General features: G+C 35.4%; 2 protein-coding genes and 2 non-coding genes across 4 annotated transcripts; all 4 read right to left on the reverse strand.

The window, feature by feature from the left end:
• Positions 1–7066: 7066 nt before the first annotated feature.
• LOC104227827 (zinc finger protein ZAT18-like) lies at positions 7067–7741 on the reverse strand. Its single transcript, XM_009780166.1, has one exon. The coding sequence runs from the start codon at positions 7739–7741 to the stop codon at positions 7067–7069; it is 675 nt and encodes a 224-aa protein (XP_009778468.1).
• Positions 7742–8733: 992 nt separating this feature from the next.
• On the reverse strand, positions 8734–11742 carry LOC104227823 (serine/arginine-rich SC35-like splicing factor SCL33). The gene is made up of 5 exons (XM_070162289.1): positions 11541–11742; positions 11080–11157; positions 9982–10149; positions 9511–9630; positions 8734–9202 (listed from the first exon to the last, which is right to left on the reverse strand). Exons 1-5 carry the CDS (start codon positions 11684–11686, stop codon positions 8923–8925), a joined length of 792 nt encoding a protein of 263 aa, XP_070018390.1. The 5' UTR covers positions 11687–11742; the 3' UTR covers positions 8734–8922.
• Positions 11743–12093: 351 nt separating this feature from the next.
• On the reverse strand, positions 12094–12171 carry LOC138882491 (small nucleolar RNA Z102/R77). Its single transcript, XR_011404093.1, has one exon. It is a non-coding gene; the product is annotated as a small nucleolar RNA Z102/R77 (small nucleolar RNA).
• A 376-nt stretch (positions 12172–12547) lies between these two features.
• Positions 12548–12625, reverse strand: LOC138882492 (small nucleolar RNA Z102/R77). The gene has a single exon (XR_011404094.1). It is a non-coding gene; the product is annotated as a small nucleolar RNA Z102/R77 (small nucleolar RNA).
• Positions 12626–19229: the final 6604 nt, after the last annotated feature.

The following is a 19229-nucleotide window of genomic DNA, read 5'->3' on the forward strand; positions in this document are numbered from 1 at the left end:
TACATCTTCTTCCAATTTATTACATTTACAATGGTTGGATTTTGCTACATTGGCACTATAGTACCCTCATAATTGTAGAAACATGAATTTTTCTTGTTGTATTGCCTCTTCTACAAAAAAAATATAAGAGTTTTGCAACTCAAAGGCATAACTCGAATCTCCAGAGAAATATGTTCTTAGAGATGCAATGCTAATAAAACGGAAAAGTGATAATAGGCTATAATTACGTATTTTAGTCGTTTATTACACTCAAATTTACTGCACTTTAATTAAGTTTGAGCTTTAATCGCTAGTGTCTTGCACTAATTGTGTGTTTTATGCCTTGTAGAAGTGATTCCGAGCTATGTAGATGTTATGAAATGAATTCAAGTGATTTGGAGCTTTGAAGTCTGAGTAAAAGCTCAAGGAATTAAATCGGGATCGTGTTCGGAGGGTCAACGGATGATAGTTAGAACAAACAAAGAATCGAGTAGGCATATTGCGCATTGTCTAGTAAAATGCACATAACTTTTTGCTCTGAACTCCATTTGGACTATATAATATATTGTTGGAAAGCTAATCAAAGGGATACAACTTTCATATTTTACATTTTTGCTAAATTCCAAAAGAAACAGGGTGAAAAACGCGATCGAACCCGCGATTGCGGACCTGGTCGCGGACACAGGCAGTGCACTTGTTAATATGTGCGGTCACTAGCGCTCCCGCGCTAGTCCAGGCCTGGAAACTTGTCCTTTTTCACATTGGAGAATGTATAATTGTTTGGGCTCAACCCTACTTGGTATATACACATGGAAAAATGGTATTTTGAGAGGTTGGACATACTTTTGACACAGATTCGACCTAAGGAGACAGAGACACAATAGGAGCAAGGCGGGGAATTCTTCTACGAGTTTTTTCTTCCTCTTCCTATTTTTCATTGTTGGTTATGACTTTTAGTATTGTAGTTTTACATACTATTATGAATAGCTAATTTGTTATCTAGGGTTTTGATGGAACTTTTTGTATGATAAATTCTTGTTGTGTTTTTATATAATTGAGTCGTAGTATTTTCTCTATATGTTCAACTATATTATTCTTGTGGTTGATTGAAGGGATCTCAATTAGCTGTGCCTATTTAGTATGTATTACTCGGGAGAGAGTGCATATTTAGGTAGTTGTTGAACAACATCACTCCCGACGTATGTGAGGAATCAATAACTAAGGGTTTAAAGGTGGGATTAGGGATAACGAAACCTTGGGTGTGATCTAAGTGAGTTGTAATTAAAGCCAGCTAGCGTAACTCGGGAGAGTATGTCTAGTAAATTGTCGTAATTACTCGGGAGAGAATTACAACACGCAGAGCGCTCATGATCGGTAGAGAATACTTAGGCGAAATTATAGAAGACATAGCGGAAAGGATTCCGATAATTGGGGAAATCATAACTCTAGACTTCCTTAATCTTTTTTTTCAACCTGTAGTATTTTTAGTGTTAATTTATTATTTTAATTTGTTAGTTAGTTAGTGATCATGCCCAACTCTAATCCTAAAAAGGATAAGCGGTCGCTGCAAATATAATTCGGTCTAAAAGTCCGGAGTCGAATCCCACAGGGAACTAAGGCTTAGCTATATCTGTTTAATATCACTAAAAAGACAAGTTTGAACAATTTTCTAAGTTATAAAGATTGATATTTATATTTCTAACTAATTAACTAGCAAATACTAGAAAACGGTAAAATTATCAACTAACGAGACAAATGGTTGGAGACTAAATTAAAGAGGTCTAGAGTTATGATTTTCCCAATTGTCGGAATCCTTCTAGCTATATTCCCTACAATTTCGCCAATGTATTCTCTACTGATCGTGAGCACTTTAGGTGTCGTAATTCTCTCTCGAGCAACTACAACAATTAATTAGACATATTCTCTCGAACTATGCTAGTTGGCTTTATCTAACCGCTCATTATGACCACATCAAGGCTTTGTTATTTCTAAACCTACCTTTAAACCCGTTGTATCGATTTCTCACATACATTAGGAGTGACGTTGTTCAACAATCACCTAAATATGTATCATTTCTCAAGCAACACATAATAAATAGGTACAGTCAATCGATGGCCATTCAATCAACAACAATAAACACGTAGTTGAACAAGTAGAGAAATCCAACGGCTCAATTATATAAAAGCATAACAAGAATTTATCCTACAAAAGGTTCTATCAAAACTCTAGATAACAATTTAGCTATTCATAATAGTATGTAAAACTACAATACTAAAAATCATAACCAACAATGAAAAATAGGAAGAGGAAGGAAAAACTCGTTGAAGAATTTCCCGCCTTGCTCCTATTGTGTTCTTGACTCCTTAGGTCGAATCCTAGTTCTCCTTAGCCTCCTTAGGTCTAATTTTTATGTCAAAAGTGTGTCCAACACTTAAAAATACCGTTTTTCCGTGTATATATACCAAGTAGGGTCGGGCCCAAACAATTATACCTTGTCCTACGCGAAAAAGGACAATATTTCACGTCTGGACTGCCGCGGCCGCGGTCAACCGCGGTATATGGCAGGTATACTGCCTCAGCCCGCCTCAGCTCCGTGGTCGCGGTTTCTACCGCGTTTTTCACCCTGTTCCATTTGGAATTTGAAAACCTGTAAAACATAAAAGTTGTAGCCCTTTGAGTTAGCTTTCCAACCATATATTGTGGAGCCCAAATGGAGTTCTGACTAAAAAGTTATGTGCATTTTACTAGACAATACACAATATGCCTACTCGAGTCTTCGTTTTGTTGCTTTATCATCCGTTGATCCCGGCTTAATTCCTTGGGCTTTCACTCAGACTTCAAAGATCCAAATTACTTGAATTCATTTTATAACATCTATATAGCTCGAAATCACTCCTACAAGGCATAAAACACACCGTTAGTGCAAAACACTAGCGATTAAAGCGCAAACTCAACTAAAGTGCAGTAAATTAGAGTGTAATAATTGACTAAAATACGCAATTATAGCCTATCATCAGAACACAAGAATCTTAATATCTATAAGTTAAGAATTGTTCAAGCTTGTATTCTTGGTGATAGTGAACAACTGTAGCTAAGCTTTAGTTCTCTGTGGAATTCGACTCCGGACTTATAAACCGGATTATATTTGCAACGACCGCTTGTCCTTTTTATAAGGCATAGTTGGGCGTGATCAAAAAGCAAAGAGATATTTGTATTAGCACATAACACCGAAGAAGCAGATAAGGCAGATGCATTAGCCAATTAGCTTAGCAATAGCCTTAATAATACGAATAATCCGATCCAAAATCCGAATTATTTATCCGATCTAAACTTTAAAATTCGATCCGATCCGATATTAATTCGGATCGAAATTCGGATTGCATTTTGTAGAATTCGAAATCAGAAATTTCAATTCGAAATATGCTAAGTCTGATCCATACACAGCCATAGGGTAAATGAGGGTATTTCTGGAAAATCCTCGACTCAAAAGAAGAAAATAAGCAATAGACAATAGATAATAGATCAGTGACAAGCAACATAAGCCAAAAAATATGTTGTGACAACTTATAATGATTATTTTCCTCTCTAATACAACTCAAACTAGTGAACAACTAAAATCATCCGTTATACTTTGAGCTATTTGTCTTGTCTTTATTATAAATTTAATGGAGCTCTGGCGAACCAGAAAATTCATTAAGAGTGTTTAAAGTATATGTAATTTTGAAAGGGTGTTTAAAGTTTATTTTTTAATTAATAACACATAATATTTTACCTTATACATGGAATAATTTTTTGGCAAACGGTGCTCAGTTGACTATGTATAACTTCGTCCCCGACTCCAACGAGGAGTGGGTGAATTCTATGTGTCAAATACTTCGGAAAAAAAGGTTTTATTTGTCCCTTTACTTTTAACTATGATTTAAAATCATGTTCAATAATACTTAAGAAAGGAGCTCTGTTAGAATCAAGAGTAAATATGGGATTATTTATTATGTGTAAGCGTATGAATTATTCGAAGTATTGGATGAAATATTCCACTAAACTAATATAAATTAGTTATATAGTTACTTAATTTTTGAATTGCATATAAGATCAAAAGTAAGTCTGGTTTAATAAGACTAGTGAAGTAATTCACATGTTAGATTTATATATACTTTCTCATTATTGTAAGATTAGATAATATAAGGAAGAAAGTCATTAATTTGGTCAAATGTTTGCAAATGCAGACAAAGGCTTCCAGTTGGAAAGTGACAATTTTTTCAATGGCCAACATCATTCACAATATGTTGCTACTTTTTACAAATTCCAGATTTACCTATTTCCTCCTTTCTTTCTGTCAGGAAGCATATGCTTCTGGTGGGACCTCTATTTATATTTCTTCTAAAGAAAACAAAATCCTTTTACATTATTTAATACAATTTTTCACGTGCATATTTGAAATAATATATATTTAAATTATACATGAAAAATCAAATTAACTTCCTAGCGTCCGTGTTTCAAAAGATGTTTCCGGAGCGAGTCCTTGGGCGAGACGCACCAAAAATGCCTCGAGGCGATGGTGTGGGGCGAAAATCTCAAGTGGCATATACCCAACAATTCGGGTCGTATGTCCGGGCGTTCGGGGCGTACACCTGGGCTTGAGGTGCATTTTTGTAGCCTCCAATCGTGTGGGATAACCACTTTTTAAAGTAGTATTTACTTTTTATCCAGCATTTTTAATACTTAGCAATAGTAGCCACTAGTCTATTAAAATTAATATGAAAGGATTGTGTTACCCTTTCTTCCATCCCTTTCATGTGTTAGGGAGAAGAACAAATGGCACACTCTTCTTCATCTTCAATGGGTTTGGCTCTTGTCGTGTATGCGTCTGCCATGAATTAATTCCATTGATGCACTTCGGCTCTTTTAACTATCTAAGCAATTATTTCTTATACTTAAACAAGCTTCCCAAAATAGAGATCGGAGAAATAAGATGAGGTAAATGCTTACCTTAATTCGACAGTAAACATATGTTAGATTTCCCACATAAAAAATCTATATTATATATTAAATTTGCTTTAATATCTACATATCATAAACTTCAAGTAAGACGATATTGATAATTAAATCATATTTTCGTAAGCTTCAACTGATTAACTGGATGAGCACTGACGGATATGAAACTAGACTTATGTTGATTTACTTTGAACACTTGGTATTGAATTTACAGTTACAAGTTCAAAAGTTAAGGACACTTGGTCCTAGAATTACAAGTTCAAAAGTTAAGGACATTTAGTCCTGAACTTAGACTAACAGGCTCAAAAGTTAAGGACAATAGGTCCTGAACTTACAGTTACAAGTTCAAAAGTTAAGGATAATAGGTCCTGAACTTAGGCTAAGAAGCCCAAAAGTTAAGGACAATAGGTCATGAACTTACAGTTACAAGTTCAAAAGTTAAGGACAATAGGTCCTGAAGTCCTGAACTTAGACTAACAAGCTCAAAAGTTAAGGACAATAGGTTCTAAACTTAGCCTAAGAAGCCCAAAAGTAATGGACAATAGGTCCTTAACTTAGACTAACAAGCTCAAAAGTTAAGGACACTTTGGTCTTGAACTTACAGTTAAAAGTTCAAAAGTTAAGGACATGTAGTCCTGAACTTAGAGTTCCAAGTTCAAAAATTAAGGACCTGTAGTCCTGAAGTCTTGAACTTAGAGTTACAAGTTCAAAAGTTAAGGACATGTAGTCCTGAAGTTAAGTTCAAAAGTTAAGGACATGAGCAGAAGGGTATTTTCGTCCGGGCAGTTAAAGTTTATTAAAGCAGTGGCTAAAGACTAAAGACATTTTAAACAGTGGGTTAAAAGTAAATACATGTGTTATTAGTGGCTAACCGTGCACTTTCCCCTTTTTGTAGTGAGGCATAAGCTCCAGAGATTTTTTTCAAATTAAAACAAAATTTGTTGAATAAGTCCTTCATATAATATCCAAATTTTCAAAAGTTAACTTGTAATTACTCAAAAGTTTTAAAAAATAACTGAAATGTATTAAATTTAAAAGTCAAGACCTTTTTTTATTGATTGAAGTACTAATTTATGATTTTTTTTTCCAATTCTTTATCTTGTCTGCTAGTCTGCTAATATCTCCCAAAAGCAATGAATATTCAATTTTTTTTAACAAATACACAAAGAATTACATTCTCCTTCGTAGCAACAAGTTCAAAGTTCAAATTGCAGGCTAGTCATCCTTTTTGTTCATACATGTAGAAAACCTTATTCTTTTCGGCCCAAATTACTAGTGCTTGTAAGTAACGTATAATATATTGTTTTGACTAGTTTTTTTATGGAGATGGAGCGCGCGCGCGCGCACACACACACACACACACACACACACACACATATATATATATATATATATATATATATTACACATTTATAATTTTCTTTAATTTTTATGCAATTTTACCTGTTTATAAATATTTACTATAATTATATTATTTTATATAATATTAAAAATTAAATACTCATGGGGCTTACGTCTCTTATCTCGGGGCTTACACCTCGCTAAAGCATATAAAACTCCTCGCCTTATGCACATGCCATTTAAAGCACCTCTTCGTATAATAGCATCATGGGTATAATTATTCACATTGGCATAAAAACATGTATATAGATTACTTTATACGGTATACTGTACTAAATATACTGAAATTTAAAATGATAACCAAACATTGGATAAAATAATACAAATATTCATACTGTGATTATTTTTTGCTAATTCATCAAACCAAACGTTTTCCTTAGGGTCTCACAATATTATTATGTCACATAGTATTTGTATAAAGTTATACTATATAAATTATCTAAGTTATTCCAGTACTAAATATGCGAAAATTCAAAATGGTAATCAAATATCGGATACCATCAAATTATCGGATAGAGCAACTTACTTACAAAAAAACCTTTCTTCTATCACCTAATAATAAGTAATTACAGTCCATCAAAGACTTTCTTCTATCACCTAATACAGATTCGCTCACTATAAAAATCATTTAAGAGAAAGCTTTCATATCGAGAATTTCTTCATTCTTTGAGCTCGAATCGAAGATCTCTAGTTAAAGATGGAGGATCTCATTCGTTCCCCCACCTCTTGGTGGCGGCTGCGGCGGCCAGTTAAGATCAAGCAGCAACGGAATGCTTCTCGACTCCTCCTGAATCTCATCAACAGTAGTCAAGGAAACCTTAGTGTTTGTTGCTTTAATCGCAAGAGGTCTGTGTCTTCCCATGTGACCACCCAAAGCTTGACCTAATGAGAACTCTAACCCACAAATTGAACACTCGTGGACCTTTGGCTTGATTTTGCTATTCTTATTATTACGTGAATAACCTCTGTTTACACTTAGGGTTTTCCGTTGTACTGCCATCAAGGTTTGGACAGACGAGCTAACGCTAGCTCCTTTGTCCACTTCCCCACCACCAATATTCAAACCTAAACCAAGTTCAAAACCATCTCGGTTACAATTATTGCAATAAGCATTAAACTGCATCCTGGAAGATGTACCTGATGATATAATCAAATCATCAGTAGGACCGCCAGCAGCAGCAGTCGAAATCTGTTGCTTCGACTGATGTTGCTGGCGGTCGTCTACGCTCCTTGAAGGAGACGAAGTGATATTGGGATCTGAGATCATGCTTTCACCCCACCCTGAATTATCAGAATAACCGCAGATGATTCCATCAGTATTAGAAATAAAGGAATCACTATCTTCTGTAGTTGTGTCCATAGACATCTCTCTAAAACTTTCTGCTTTTTCTTCTGTTATAAATTGTTGGAGTTACCTACCTTCTTTCCTACTTCGCTTAAAAAAGAGTGAGGCCTTCACATATATATTAATGTCAATATGTCATTTCGAGAAATTTCGCTTTCATTTGTTTCTTTCCATGAAATTTACCCTTCTCATACGTGTAAAGAGTGGAATTTCAGGTAAACTTAATCTATGGACGCGCTTATACGAACGCACAATAATTTGGTTCGGAAACAAGTTACCTCATAATTAATTATTCCGCGATTAATTATCTCACCCTTTTATAGGTATAAAAAACAATATAATCTCGAGATAACTAATCCCGAGATTAATTATACTACGATTTTATTCCAACCACACCTCAAATTTAATCCCAAAATTAATTATCACTCGTACCAAACAAGCCCTTAGTGAAATAGATAGCTCAATTTAAAACATTGGTAATATACGAAGTGTTCTTCCAACAAGGAAATAGAGTCTATAATATATTTACTTAAAAAACATGGGAAAATCAAATAGAGTTTAAGCGTAAAAATATGCATGTAAATTTGTTATAATCTATTGCAAGACCGGATTAGATAATAGGATGAAAGTAATTCATTTGATTCAAATATTTGCAGACCCTTTGCCAAGGCATACTAAGGCTTACAGTTGGGATGTGAGGATTAAGCAGGTGTTCAGACATAAAAACTACATAATTTTTAACAAAAGTAATATTTGAGATCTAAAATTATTTTAACATGCATTTTACTTGAAGAACTGTTGCAAGTTATGTGGGTGGAAAAAAGATTCTAAAATTTTTAAAAAGTGAGATTTTGAAAAACTCATTTTCGAAATTTTCAGAAACTTGCAAAATTTCATGTAGAAACAAATTATTGAAACTTTTTTTGAAAACAAGGAAAAAAGCAACATATTACAATGCACTCCTTAACGCACCTGCCCAATATGGCTCTCAAAAACATGCATAAACTCAACAGTAACAAGCATAATCAACCACTATTAGAAATCGTTCAATGTCATAGCCAATCAGAATTCATGTTGTCTACTACACAAGACAAGACAATACCAACTAAGTTTTACTCGAGCATAGATAAATAGAAACACCAAAGAGTCATACAACTAGACTGTGATTCAAACTACTACAGCATTAATCTCCAAGAGATAGCTCAGTGTCGTGGAGACACGCCATGATCTGGATCCCTCGAGTAACGGACATCACCTGGGCTCCTACTGCGACTGGGACTCCTGCTGTGACCCCTAACCGGAGAACGCTCCTTAACTGGACTTCTGCTGCGGCTCCTTCGACCATCATCATATGGTGAATGCTCTCTGACCGGAGTTTGACTGCGACTCCTTGACCCATTATATGGTGGAGAAATGTCCCTTGCAGGGGAACGTGAGTATGATCTCTCACGGCTGTATCTTTTCTCTTCAGGTGAAACAGACCTGCAAAGTGAGGAGTAAATCATCATTTACAGAGATGGAAATTTGGATTTGAACAAAGCCTAAAATATAATTTTTCGCACAAAAAGCAACCCAAGTGATAACATAAGCCGAAGGCAACAATGCTTTTTCAGCCAAAATTAACAGAAGACATGCAATGATGCACAAAAATTGAAGTTAATATCAGCAGATAGGCTAACGGCTTGTGTTGGATGCACACATGTAATTAAAGACCTGGAGCACCTTTAGTTACACCACAGATCTAATTCAACATAAACGTACAATAAACATAAAATAATATTCTTGCATACCTCGAGTACTGCCTTCTCTTAGGAGAGTAGCCACGGCTGCGGGACCTTGCATAACGTGGAGGTGGAGATCTGGAATATTGAGGTGAGTACCGTCTCCGATCATAGCTGCGGCTCCTACCACTGCAAGAAAATCAAGTTAAAGATAAACATTCAAATGCAAAACAATCAACCCAATCAATTCTAGAATCACATCTATCATCATTCAATCATTTGATTTAAAATGGAGGAATACTAACTAGAATGACCAAAATATAGGAAACAAGAAATGTGAAGGTAGATTATTGCATAGCACCAAATCACCAATCTTTAAACTACCAGATATTTAGTTTCGGACACTATGCTCAACACCAAAAAATGGAGGACAACCAAGATTCAAGTAGTTGTTCACTGAGTAGCAAGCAAATTCTGGCTACCCAAGACAGAAATTAAATGGGCTAATATGATGTAAGCAAATGAGATAGAAAGTATTACCTTCCACTACGTTCCCTAGCTCTCATTTCAGTTGGCTTTTTCCTGTTTTCCTCTGCAAAAACCACAGTCAGTTGCCGACCTTGAAAACCCTGCCCATCCATCTGATACTTAGCTTCTGCAGCATCAGCTGGATCCACAAACTGGACAAATCCAAAGCCACGTGGCTGACTGTGCAAAGGAGGTGGAAACAAATGAAGAAAGTTAGAAAACTTGAGATTCGATAAGCATGCCGTATGGAGTTCTGCACATGAACCCTAGCCAAAGCTCTCTGGGGCAGCTCGAAAGTAAACCCAAGTCAGAATATATGTCTGATCAGGTTTTAAGTTCCAAATTGCCAAGCACGTGAGGTTGAGAGCTTCAGTCTCACCCCAAAAAGAACAACTATCAGGACCCAAGATTCTAAGAGAGATACAATAAAGAAAGTAAAGGACTAGCCGACGGAGTAACAAGACTTCCAAACAGCCACAAAACAACAATAGCAAAAATAATCCTACTAAAATAATGTCTTCATAAGCACATAAAGCAAGCACATGGCTGCTGACCTTGAATGTATCAGATTAAAGATTGACTTGAATTTCTTCAAGACTTGAAATCTTGAAATCTTCACATTGTATTCAAATCCAAATTCCTTCAAATCTTCACTACCATTAACATCACCTTCAACTCTTACTACTTGATTGCTCTTACTACTTCAATGAGTCAACAGAACTCTTACTACTTGATTGAAGTCTTCAAAACTCTTTAAGTTTCGCTGCTAAATCTCATCAATTTTAATAATAAAGCACAACCCAACTTGACATAACAAAAAGATTTAAGAAAAGAATCTAAAATTAAAAATACAGTACGGATTCACCAAAAATGAAATTTAGGCTAGAACTTTGGGGAGGCTGGGGGGAGGTAGGAGCGGTGTCAGCTTCTCAAAACTAAAATATAAAATTGCTACTTTTGACAAGAAAGAGAGCTTGACCATAAAGATCGAATGTCTTTTTCTATTTTTTGAAGAGAGTTGGGGGGGTATGTTTCTGCTCTGTTTCTCGTTCTTCTTTTTCAAGGGGAAAAGTTTAGTAGATGAATAGATCGCATGCAAATCAAGCTCACCCAGTGTAGTAGTCCCTGGGCAAGTAAATGTCCTTGACAGGCCCAAATTGCCCGAACGGCCTTCTTAGGTCTTCTGGCCTGCATACAAGAATTAAAGTGAGTTGTATAGCAAGTTACACAAATACATATATACACGCAGACATGGAACAGGTCTAGCGTAAGTAGCTCAGAGTGCTCTAAAAATATAATTAATGAATCTCAACAATGCTGTGTCTTCAATGCCATCTCTGCTATATGAAAAATTTACCATCTCACCCTCTTCTCCACTGGCTGTTCCTCAAGATAGGAATCATCTGAGCATTTTCTAACAAAATGCTAAGTCTATGTGATCCACTACAGGCACAAAATTACTTGAAACTGACTTAATGGTTCAGTTCTGTTTTTGCAGAAAGGCAAAAAAAGTATAGCATGCTTCAAGTCTAGCTCATTAAAGTTTGAAAAGGACGGTAATTAGTGCATACCGACAATCATGGCGAAGATTTCGAACTAAGAGACTAGTAGGAGCATCTCTGCTACGACCACCATATCGACCCCTGGGGCTCGGGCTCCTCCCTCCTCTCCTGCCATAACCTCGTGGTGGTGATGGGCTGTAACTCCGTCTCCTCATTTGCAGCAAATCTGATATCTGTCCACAGTTTAAAAAGAGTGAGGAAACTCTTACAAAAACATAAATGTCATGATATCAAACAATACATAAACCACACACTCCAGGATCCAAAAGAAAAGGACGATAAGAAAAGACCACGCATGCACCCTGAGAAAAGAGAATGTCTACTCAGATTATCAAACAACATTCAATCAGAGGAGTTCCTGCAAACATTACATATCTACTATCATTCTCACCTTACAAAACTAGTATTGATGCCAACCAGAACAAAGGAAAAGAGGACAACAGAGGCCTAACAATTCCCTTTAGATGGGTAGGAAAAAAGGAGGCAAAACAATTTTTCAAGTCCAAGGGTAGCAAAATTACAAAATTAGATAACTTAGTGGAATTGGTGCGGAATGGAAAGAGAATGATCAGCTAGAGCTAATACATGATAAAGTGCTATCATATCAGCAATCACTCGTATGAAGTTCATCATGTCATTCTCCAACCACAAATAATAAAACCCACAACATGTCAAACTTCTGTAGAAGCCGTCCATCATTCTACTATTCTACTAGGTGCACGAGGAAGGAGCTTCTGACCCTAGATAATATTTAACAAATAACAGCATGGTAGAATTTAGGTACTGTAAACATTACCTATCTACTCTCACTCTCACATACACCTACAGTGAATACAAAGAAGATTGTACTTTAGAAAATTCCTATTGACGTCAACACAAAAGAAAAGACACGACAGGCCCGATAATTTCTCTCAGTTTGGGACAGAACAAGAAGGCAAAAATAGTAAGAAATTTTTAAGTTGAATAACATGATCGAAAACAAAATAGAGCAACAAAATTAGTGTGGAATCAAACGAGAATGATCAGCTAGAGCTAATACATGATAAAGTGCTATCATATAAGCAATCACTTGTATGAAGTTCATCATATCATTCTCCAACCACAAATAATAAAACCAAAAAAAAAGTCAGACTTCTCTTGATGTCCTGATTTGGTTCTACCTTGCGAATATATACATGCACAAGATTGAAAATTTTGACCCTAGATAATATTTTACAAATAAAAGCAAGGAAGGCGGCATTAATGGGACAGGGATAGCACCTTTTGATGAAAAAAGATGACCCTTTTACTCCCTACAGTATCTTCTATTGGAAAAGAATCCAAAGGGCCATCAGGCTTTAAAAGTAAGGGAAGACAGCCTTTAAGATAGTATGTCAACATGATAAAAATCAACTTCTGGACTTCAATATTAGGATGATAAAATGTTAAAGTTGAAACAAAAATAGAGAACAGACATTGCTACACACACAATGTATCCAGTCAAATAAATTCAATAACAAGTCTACTTAGCACACAAGTAGAACCAGTTGAAGGCACACCATAGAGAATAATCAGCTAGAGCTAATACATGATAATCTGCCATCATATCACCTATCAAACTGTATAACATTCATCATCTCATTCTCCACAACACTGTATGGTCCAGAATATATGAAGTAAAACCAAGTTAAATGGTTTCAGATGTAAATTCATATTTCAAGATTTCACACCCAAGATCAATGTAAACCAATTTTTTTTTAAAAAAAAAGCACACTAAACCAGACAATTCTAGAACGATCAGCCAGTACGAATACATGATGAAATGCATCATACCGCAATCATGAAAATACATTATTCATCATCTCGTTCTCTTCAGTATAAAATATGACTTTGGACCAAAAAAAACATGAAGCCCAAGATCTAAAGTCTTATAATATGTTCTAAGTTGGCAAATAAATACAAAGCATAGAAGTGAAATGAAAACAAATAAAAAAGTTGATAGTCAAATTCCTACAAAAAAAGATTTCACCACAAGTTCCTAGGAACTCATGATTTCCTAGCCAGTTCAAAACCAAAAAACAATTTGGGTAGATGAAGAAATGATCAGCCAGTACGAATACAATATAAGTTGCTGTCATCTCAGCTTTCCAAGTCATAATGATCGTCATATCCTTCTCCAAAACCCATAAAGTATTCATCAATCAAAAACAAAGAAAGATAACAATTTAAAAAGGCCCAACATTACATAGAAGAAAAACTAGTGAAAACTCTAAAAAGTGCACTTAAGATAAAAAACTTAACAAAAGTTTAAAAATCCAAAAAAACATGAATTAAGTTTCTCATAAAAGCAATATGCTTGTGGATTAAGTATGCTCAATGATTACAAGTCCAACATACATAAATGGTGGCTTCAACAGAAATATTAAGGAGACACCATCTAGTAGAGGCAAGTTTAGCTATTCCCAGCTAAGTACAAGCTCATGAATGATAAGGACGTTGACTGACGCATTGAGCAACCTCAACCTCTAATGGTTGCTTGAGAGGTTGCTCAATGCGCCAGTCAGCGTCCCCATCATTCCTCGCAATAGATTCTGAAACTAAGGGAATAGCTAAAATGCATAAAAACAAATAACTAGCTCAGCTAAGTACAATCTCTAAAACCTCAATACGAAAAAGACTCAATATGCATGTCCAAGTAAAGCTAATACTATCAACAGAGAATAACATATAGTAGTAGATTAAGCCTTTCCCCTTCAAATAATTTCAGCATATAAATCCCACTCTCTTTCAACTACTAAAACCCCCAAAACGAATTTCAGTTCAGACACACATCACGAAGCAATTAAATAAAAAGCACAATCCAAAAAAGTACCAACATTAAGACACTAAATTTTTCAAGAAAAGAGATCCTACAGTTTCAAACACCTAACAATAATTTCCCAACATTAACCACACCCAAAATACAGATTTTCACCCAACAAAGCCCAAACTTCACCCTTTCCATTGACAAAATATTCCAATAAAACCCCTAACTTTCAATCATCCAAACGCTAACAAAAAATATAACACAGATCCACTTTATAAAACAATAATTAATACCAAAAGCCCAAAGCAAAATGAAAAACAATCAAAACCCTAGAAGACGGAATACCTTGAGTGCAAATTTGGGGCAGAGCCGACGGAAGCGGGAGTGGAAGTGAGGCTTGATTCTCAAGTCATCCCTAAGAGGGGTAGTTTCAAGTACCTGGGGTCGTTTATTCAGGGGTCCGGGGAGATCGACGAGGATGTCACACACCGTATAGGGGTGGGGTGGATGAAATGGAGGTTAGCGACGGGAGTCCTGTGTGACAAGAAAGTGCCACTGTTACTGAAAGGTAAATTTTATAGGGCAGTGGTTAGGCCTGCTATGTTGTATGGGACCGAGTGTTGGCCGGTGAAGATCTCACACATCCAGAGGATGAAAGTTGCAGAGATGAGGATGTTGAGGTGGATGTGCGGGCATACAAGGAAGGATAAGATTAGAAATGAAGATATTCGAGAGAAGGTGGGTGTGGCCCCCATGGAGGACAAGATGCGGGAAGCAAGACTCAGATGGTTCGGGCACATTCAGAGGAGGAACACTGATGCACCGGTGAGAAGGTGTGAACGACTGGCGGTGGTGGGTACGAGGAGAGGTAGAGGGAGACCTAAGAAGTATTGGGGAGAGGTGATCAGGCAGGATATGGCGCGACTTAGGGTTACTGAGGACATGGCCCTAAACAGGGAATTGTGGAGATCGAGCATTAAGGTTGTAGGTTAGGGGAAATTGTGATGTCTTTTTTACAGCGCACTAGAGTGAGACTAGCCAGTTAGGAGTTAGTCTTAGGATGCTATTGATCAACTACTGATGATGGGCTTTATCTGCTGTGTATTAATACCTTATATCCTTCTCGTATTTCCTATATCTCTTATATTGCTGTTACTTTATTTTTTATGGTATTTATGTTATGTTATGAATTTCATGGTATTTTATGTTGTTTTATTATGAGTCTATTGATAGTATTAATATAGTGTCTCTTGTTGCCTCTTTGAGCCGAGGGTCTCCTGGAAACAACCTCTCTGCCTCTCGGGTAGAGGTAAGGTCTGCGTACATATTACCCTCCCCAGACCTCACTTGTGGAATTACACTGGGTTGTTGTTGTTGTTGTTGTGTTTGTTTTTAACATAATCGAAAACCCCGTCTTGACTAACCTTTAGGATCAACTGCAATCTTAGAAACTCAAGGAAAAAGATCCTTTCCTCTATCCTTTTTTTATACCAAGCTTAATTCGTCTGGCTCGAGTTTGTGACCTAAGTCATTAATCTAACAACTTTTGCCACTTGAACTATTCAGATTTTTAAGCAAATATTTTGTTTTCTTGCATTATTTATCTTCTCCAAATTAAACGAGCTTTTTTATTGCATAGTATAATGAGAACCATAGTTTGAAAAGCCTATTGACAAAAACAATACATATAAATTGCCTTTTTCTGAAGTGAAAGAAATGAATCCAACATGATAACTTTGTCTTGGATCATTTTATCGGGCTTTGTTGCCTTTGGATTGGGTAAATAAGTAGAGAGGCCTCCTAGAGAAGTTGGGCCATATTGCATATGGGCCTTCGTTACCATTGACACGTAGATAAGAAAGTCTTTTCTTAATGCATAATTAACCCAAATAGCCTTTTACTTAACCAATTAAACTTAATCTATATCTATCTATCTATCTATATTACTAGTATCTATAAACGTGCGTTGCACGTTAATAAGGGAAGATGATGGTTTAAATATTTATTTATATAAAAAAATAATTAAATTTAATTAAGGAGAGAAATTTTATATATAATACTACAACAATCATTTAAATGCCGAAAAATATTGTTACATTAGCATAATACCGGAATTCAAAATAGAAGGATATCATCAGAAATTACACAAATGATCAATTGTAGTCATATTAGGTAGATAGTTATGTATTGTATTTTAAAGGTATCTAATGTGATGGTATATTACCGAACACTTTTTATAAACTGATTTTTTGTATATATATGTTTCCTTCTAATGCTTTGGTTACTCTGTCATAACCGGAACTCTTGTTGTCGATATTGATATCTCTCTTGAAAGTGCACTATAATTATTCGTGTAAAAAAACATATTGTGGTAAATATAGTTCAATATTTAAGATGTTTGTCTTTGTACTTTATTTATTATAACTACAAAACATAAACATACTAAAAATTATTTTCACACAAATTTAAAAGGATATTCTTTTACTTCGGAAGATGAAAGTTGAATTGGGTAAACACATACTTAGAAGCATATTGACTAGTATCATAAGTTCTGCATGTATGACGTTATGTTAAAACTTCTATATACCATATGTGTATTATTACATACGGTATTCAGCGGATCTAAGTTTTCAGTAGTATGACAGACATATGTTTCTTCAAAATCAACCTATATGCATTGGAAGATCAATTTTAACTTAGACTATTATATATATATATGTGGTGACACTAACATACGTAAGAAATAATGAACGTGACAACAAACATGTACGGTAGAAAGGCCATTTGGTATTAAAGTATTTAAGTATTATTCTTGGAAGTTATTATTGGTATCATCTTCTGCTGAGTTAAAACTGAAAAATATATTTTTTTTAACCATAAAACTTAGCAATCAATCTTTTATTTAGTTGATTAACATATTCATTTCTGCTAGCTAAGATATCTTTTTAATTCTATCATGTAATTTGCACAAATTGTGTTTTAATATAATGATGAAATTTTTTTTCTTATTAAATGCACTATTATTACCATTGGGGTTAGTAACCAAGTGTTTTAGAAGAACTAAATCATCTTTTATTGGATGCTCTTCTTCGTTTCCGACACGAAGCAAGAAGTCATTGAATGTTGGATTTGTTCTTACTACTATATTTTTTTCATTTGAATATTTTTCATTTGAGGTTATAAGTATAATTTTGGCAAGTTGGCTTTTACAGTTTCTGCTTTGGTCAATTTTGGAACTATTGATCATACTTGACAGCTCCCAAACTATTACTTTTTTATCAAACGGTTCATCGATATCAATATATCTCTAAAACTCTAGGCGATTGTTTAGATCGTTTGGTAGTTAGCCAAAAGCGCTTCTTCACATATTATCACTTTTGATTTCTTTATAAATTTAGCACTGTTTCTCTGATTTGATATATTTGTGATGATTATTTCAGTTATTTGAAGAGGTATATTAAATCTGAAGTGAGTTGTATGACCTCATAATAAAATCGTTGCTGGTACAACACTTGTTCTTATTGTTATTTGCTAATAATATTGTAACACCCCGTAATTTGAATCGGTTGTGGATGTATTAAACGAGTATTAGCGTGATGGTAATTGAGTGGTTATGATAATAAGTGTACGAGGCATATTATAGGTGATTTGGGGTCTAAGGAGAGGCTTAAGTCCAAGCCAAGTTGAAAATTTTCATTATAGCTGAAAATTTGCAAATGAGTATGCACAAGACCTCACTTTGGGCGAGCATATCTACCTGGATACAATGATTTGTGTGATGCACAACCTATCAAATTAAATCCCTTTGCGTCTAGTTTCCAACGCAACAAACCGTTCGTCATTTGGAGGTGTATACAGAAAGTTATGACCCTTTTACTGGGTAGGTGTCACTAGCGCGAATAGGAGCGCGAAGTCGTGCGTTTTTGCTGAGTATTCTACCTCCCGCGCGCGAACAGGCGCGCGAGCTCGCGCGTCTGGAAGGTTTTAAATATCTTAAAGACCGAAAATAAGAGAAATTGAGTCATTTCTCAAGCTTAGGGCTTCCTCTACATCCCCAACTCGACCAAGGCATCCAATTGCACACCTAAGGTGAGTTTTTAAGTGTGTTATCATGGTGATTTCACTTCTCAATCACTAGTTACAACATGATTTTGATTGGGTTTCATAGGATTTCTTCAAAATCTCAAGAACACCCCAAAAGTTGTCTTTCAAGATTTGGTCTACAAGAGGTAATCCTACACCCTTAGACTTACATATATGGTGTTATTATGGAATTATGAGTATGAATCAAGTATTACAACTTATGGTATGGTGATTGGAAGTCATAAATTCCCAATTTAAATGCATGACCATGGTAGGGATTTAAAGGTGATTATTTGATAGGATTTGTTGGTTGGGTGTGAATGGATGGTCATACATATGTTGTTGGAAGTTATAAATTTGTTAGGAATGATGGTGGAATGAATTGTTGGTTAATGGTGATAGTTGGATGAACCAACACTATAGTTATGAGGTGTAAATATCTATGCCTACAAGGTGTTTGATAATATGCCTAAATGGCATAAGTTATGGAATTTATTACTAATATTGGGTTCCATTGGATGTTGTTGTTGTAGATTGAAGGTTCTTAGTAGTGTGGATCATTGTAGTATCACTAAGGGGCAAATTGAGGTATGTAAGGCTAACTCTTTACGTTTGGGAATATCTATGATTCTCCCTACGTCCCATTCATCATGAACATTACTAGTTTCCTCAGAAAGTAATTATGCCTTGGTTCCATGAATAGAAGTAGAACTTATATTCTCTAGATGACATAGTTTCATAATCATTCGATATTCTATGAGTTTCAGTTATGACAAATCAACTTATTATGAATACTCATCTCAGTTTAATCCTATTCACTATACCAGTAT

The sequence above is a fragment of the Nicotiana sylvestris genome, chromosome 11 (genome assembly GCF_000393655.2).
Source record: "Nicotiana sylvestris chromosome 11, ASM39365v2, whole genome shotgun sequence".
Classification (NCBI taxonomy): domain Eukaryota; kingdom Viridiplantae; phylum Streptophyta; class Magnoliopsida; order Solanales; family Solanaceae; genus Nicotiana; species Nicotiana sylvestris.

What these genes read in the sequence shown, in the direction of transcription:
- LOC104227827 (XM_009780166.1), bottom strand. Translation starts at nt 7,741, where the DNA reads ATGTCTATGGACACAACTACAGAAGATAGTGATTCCTTTATTTCTAAT.
- LOC104227823 (XM_070162289.1), bottom strand. Translation starts at nt 11,686, where the DNA reads ATGAGGAGACGGAGTTACAGCCCATCACCACCACGAGGTTATGGCAGG. An exon ending in AATCTTCGCCATGATTGTCG is followed by an intron (nt 11,158 to 11,540) that starts GTATGCACTAAT and finishes TCTTGTATGCAG; the next exon opens with GCCAGAAGACCTAAGAAGGC. An exon ending in CCCAGGGACTACTACACTGG is followed by an intron (nt 10,150 to 11,079) that starts GTGAGCTTGATT and finishes TCCTTTGCACAG; the next exon opens with TCAGCCACGTGGCTTTGGAT.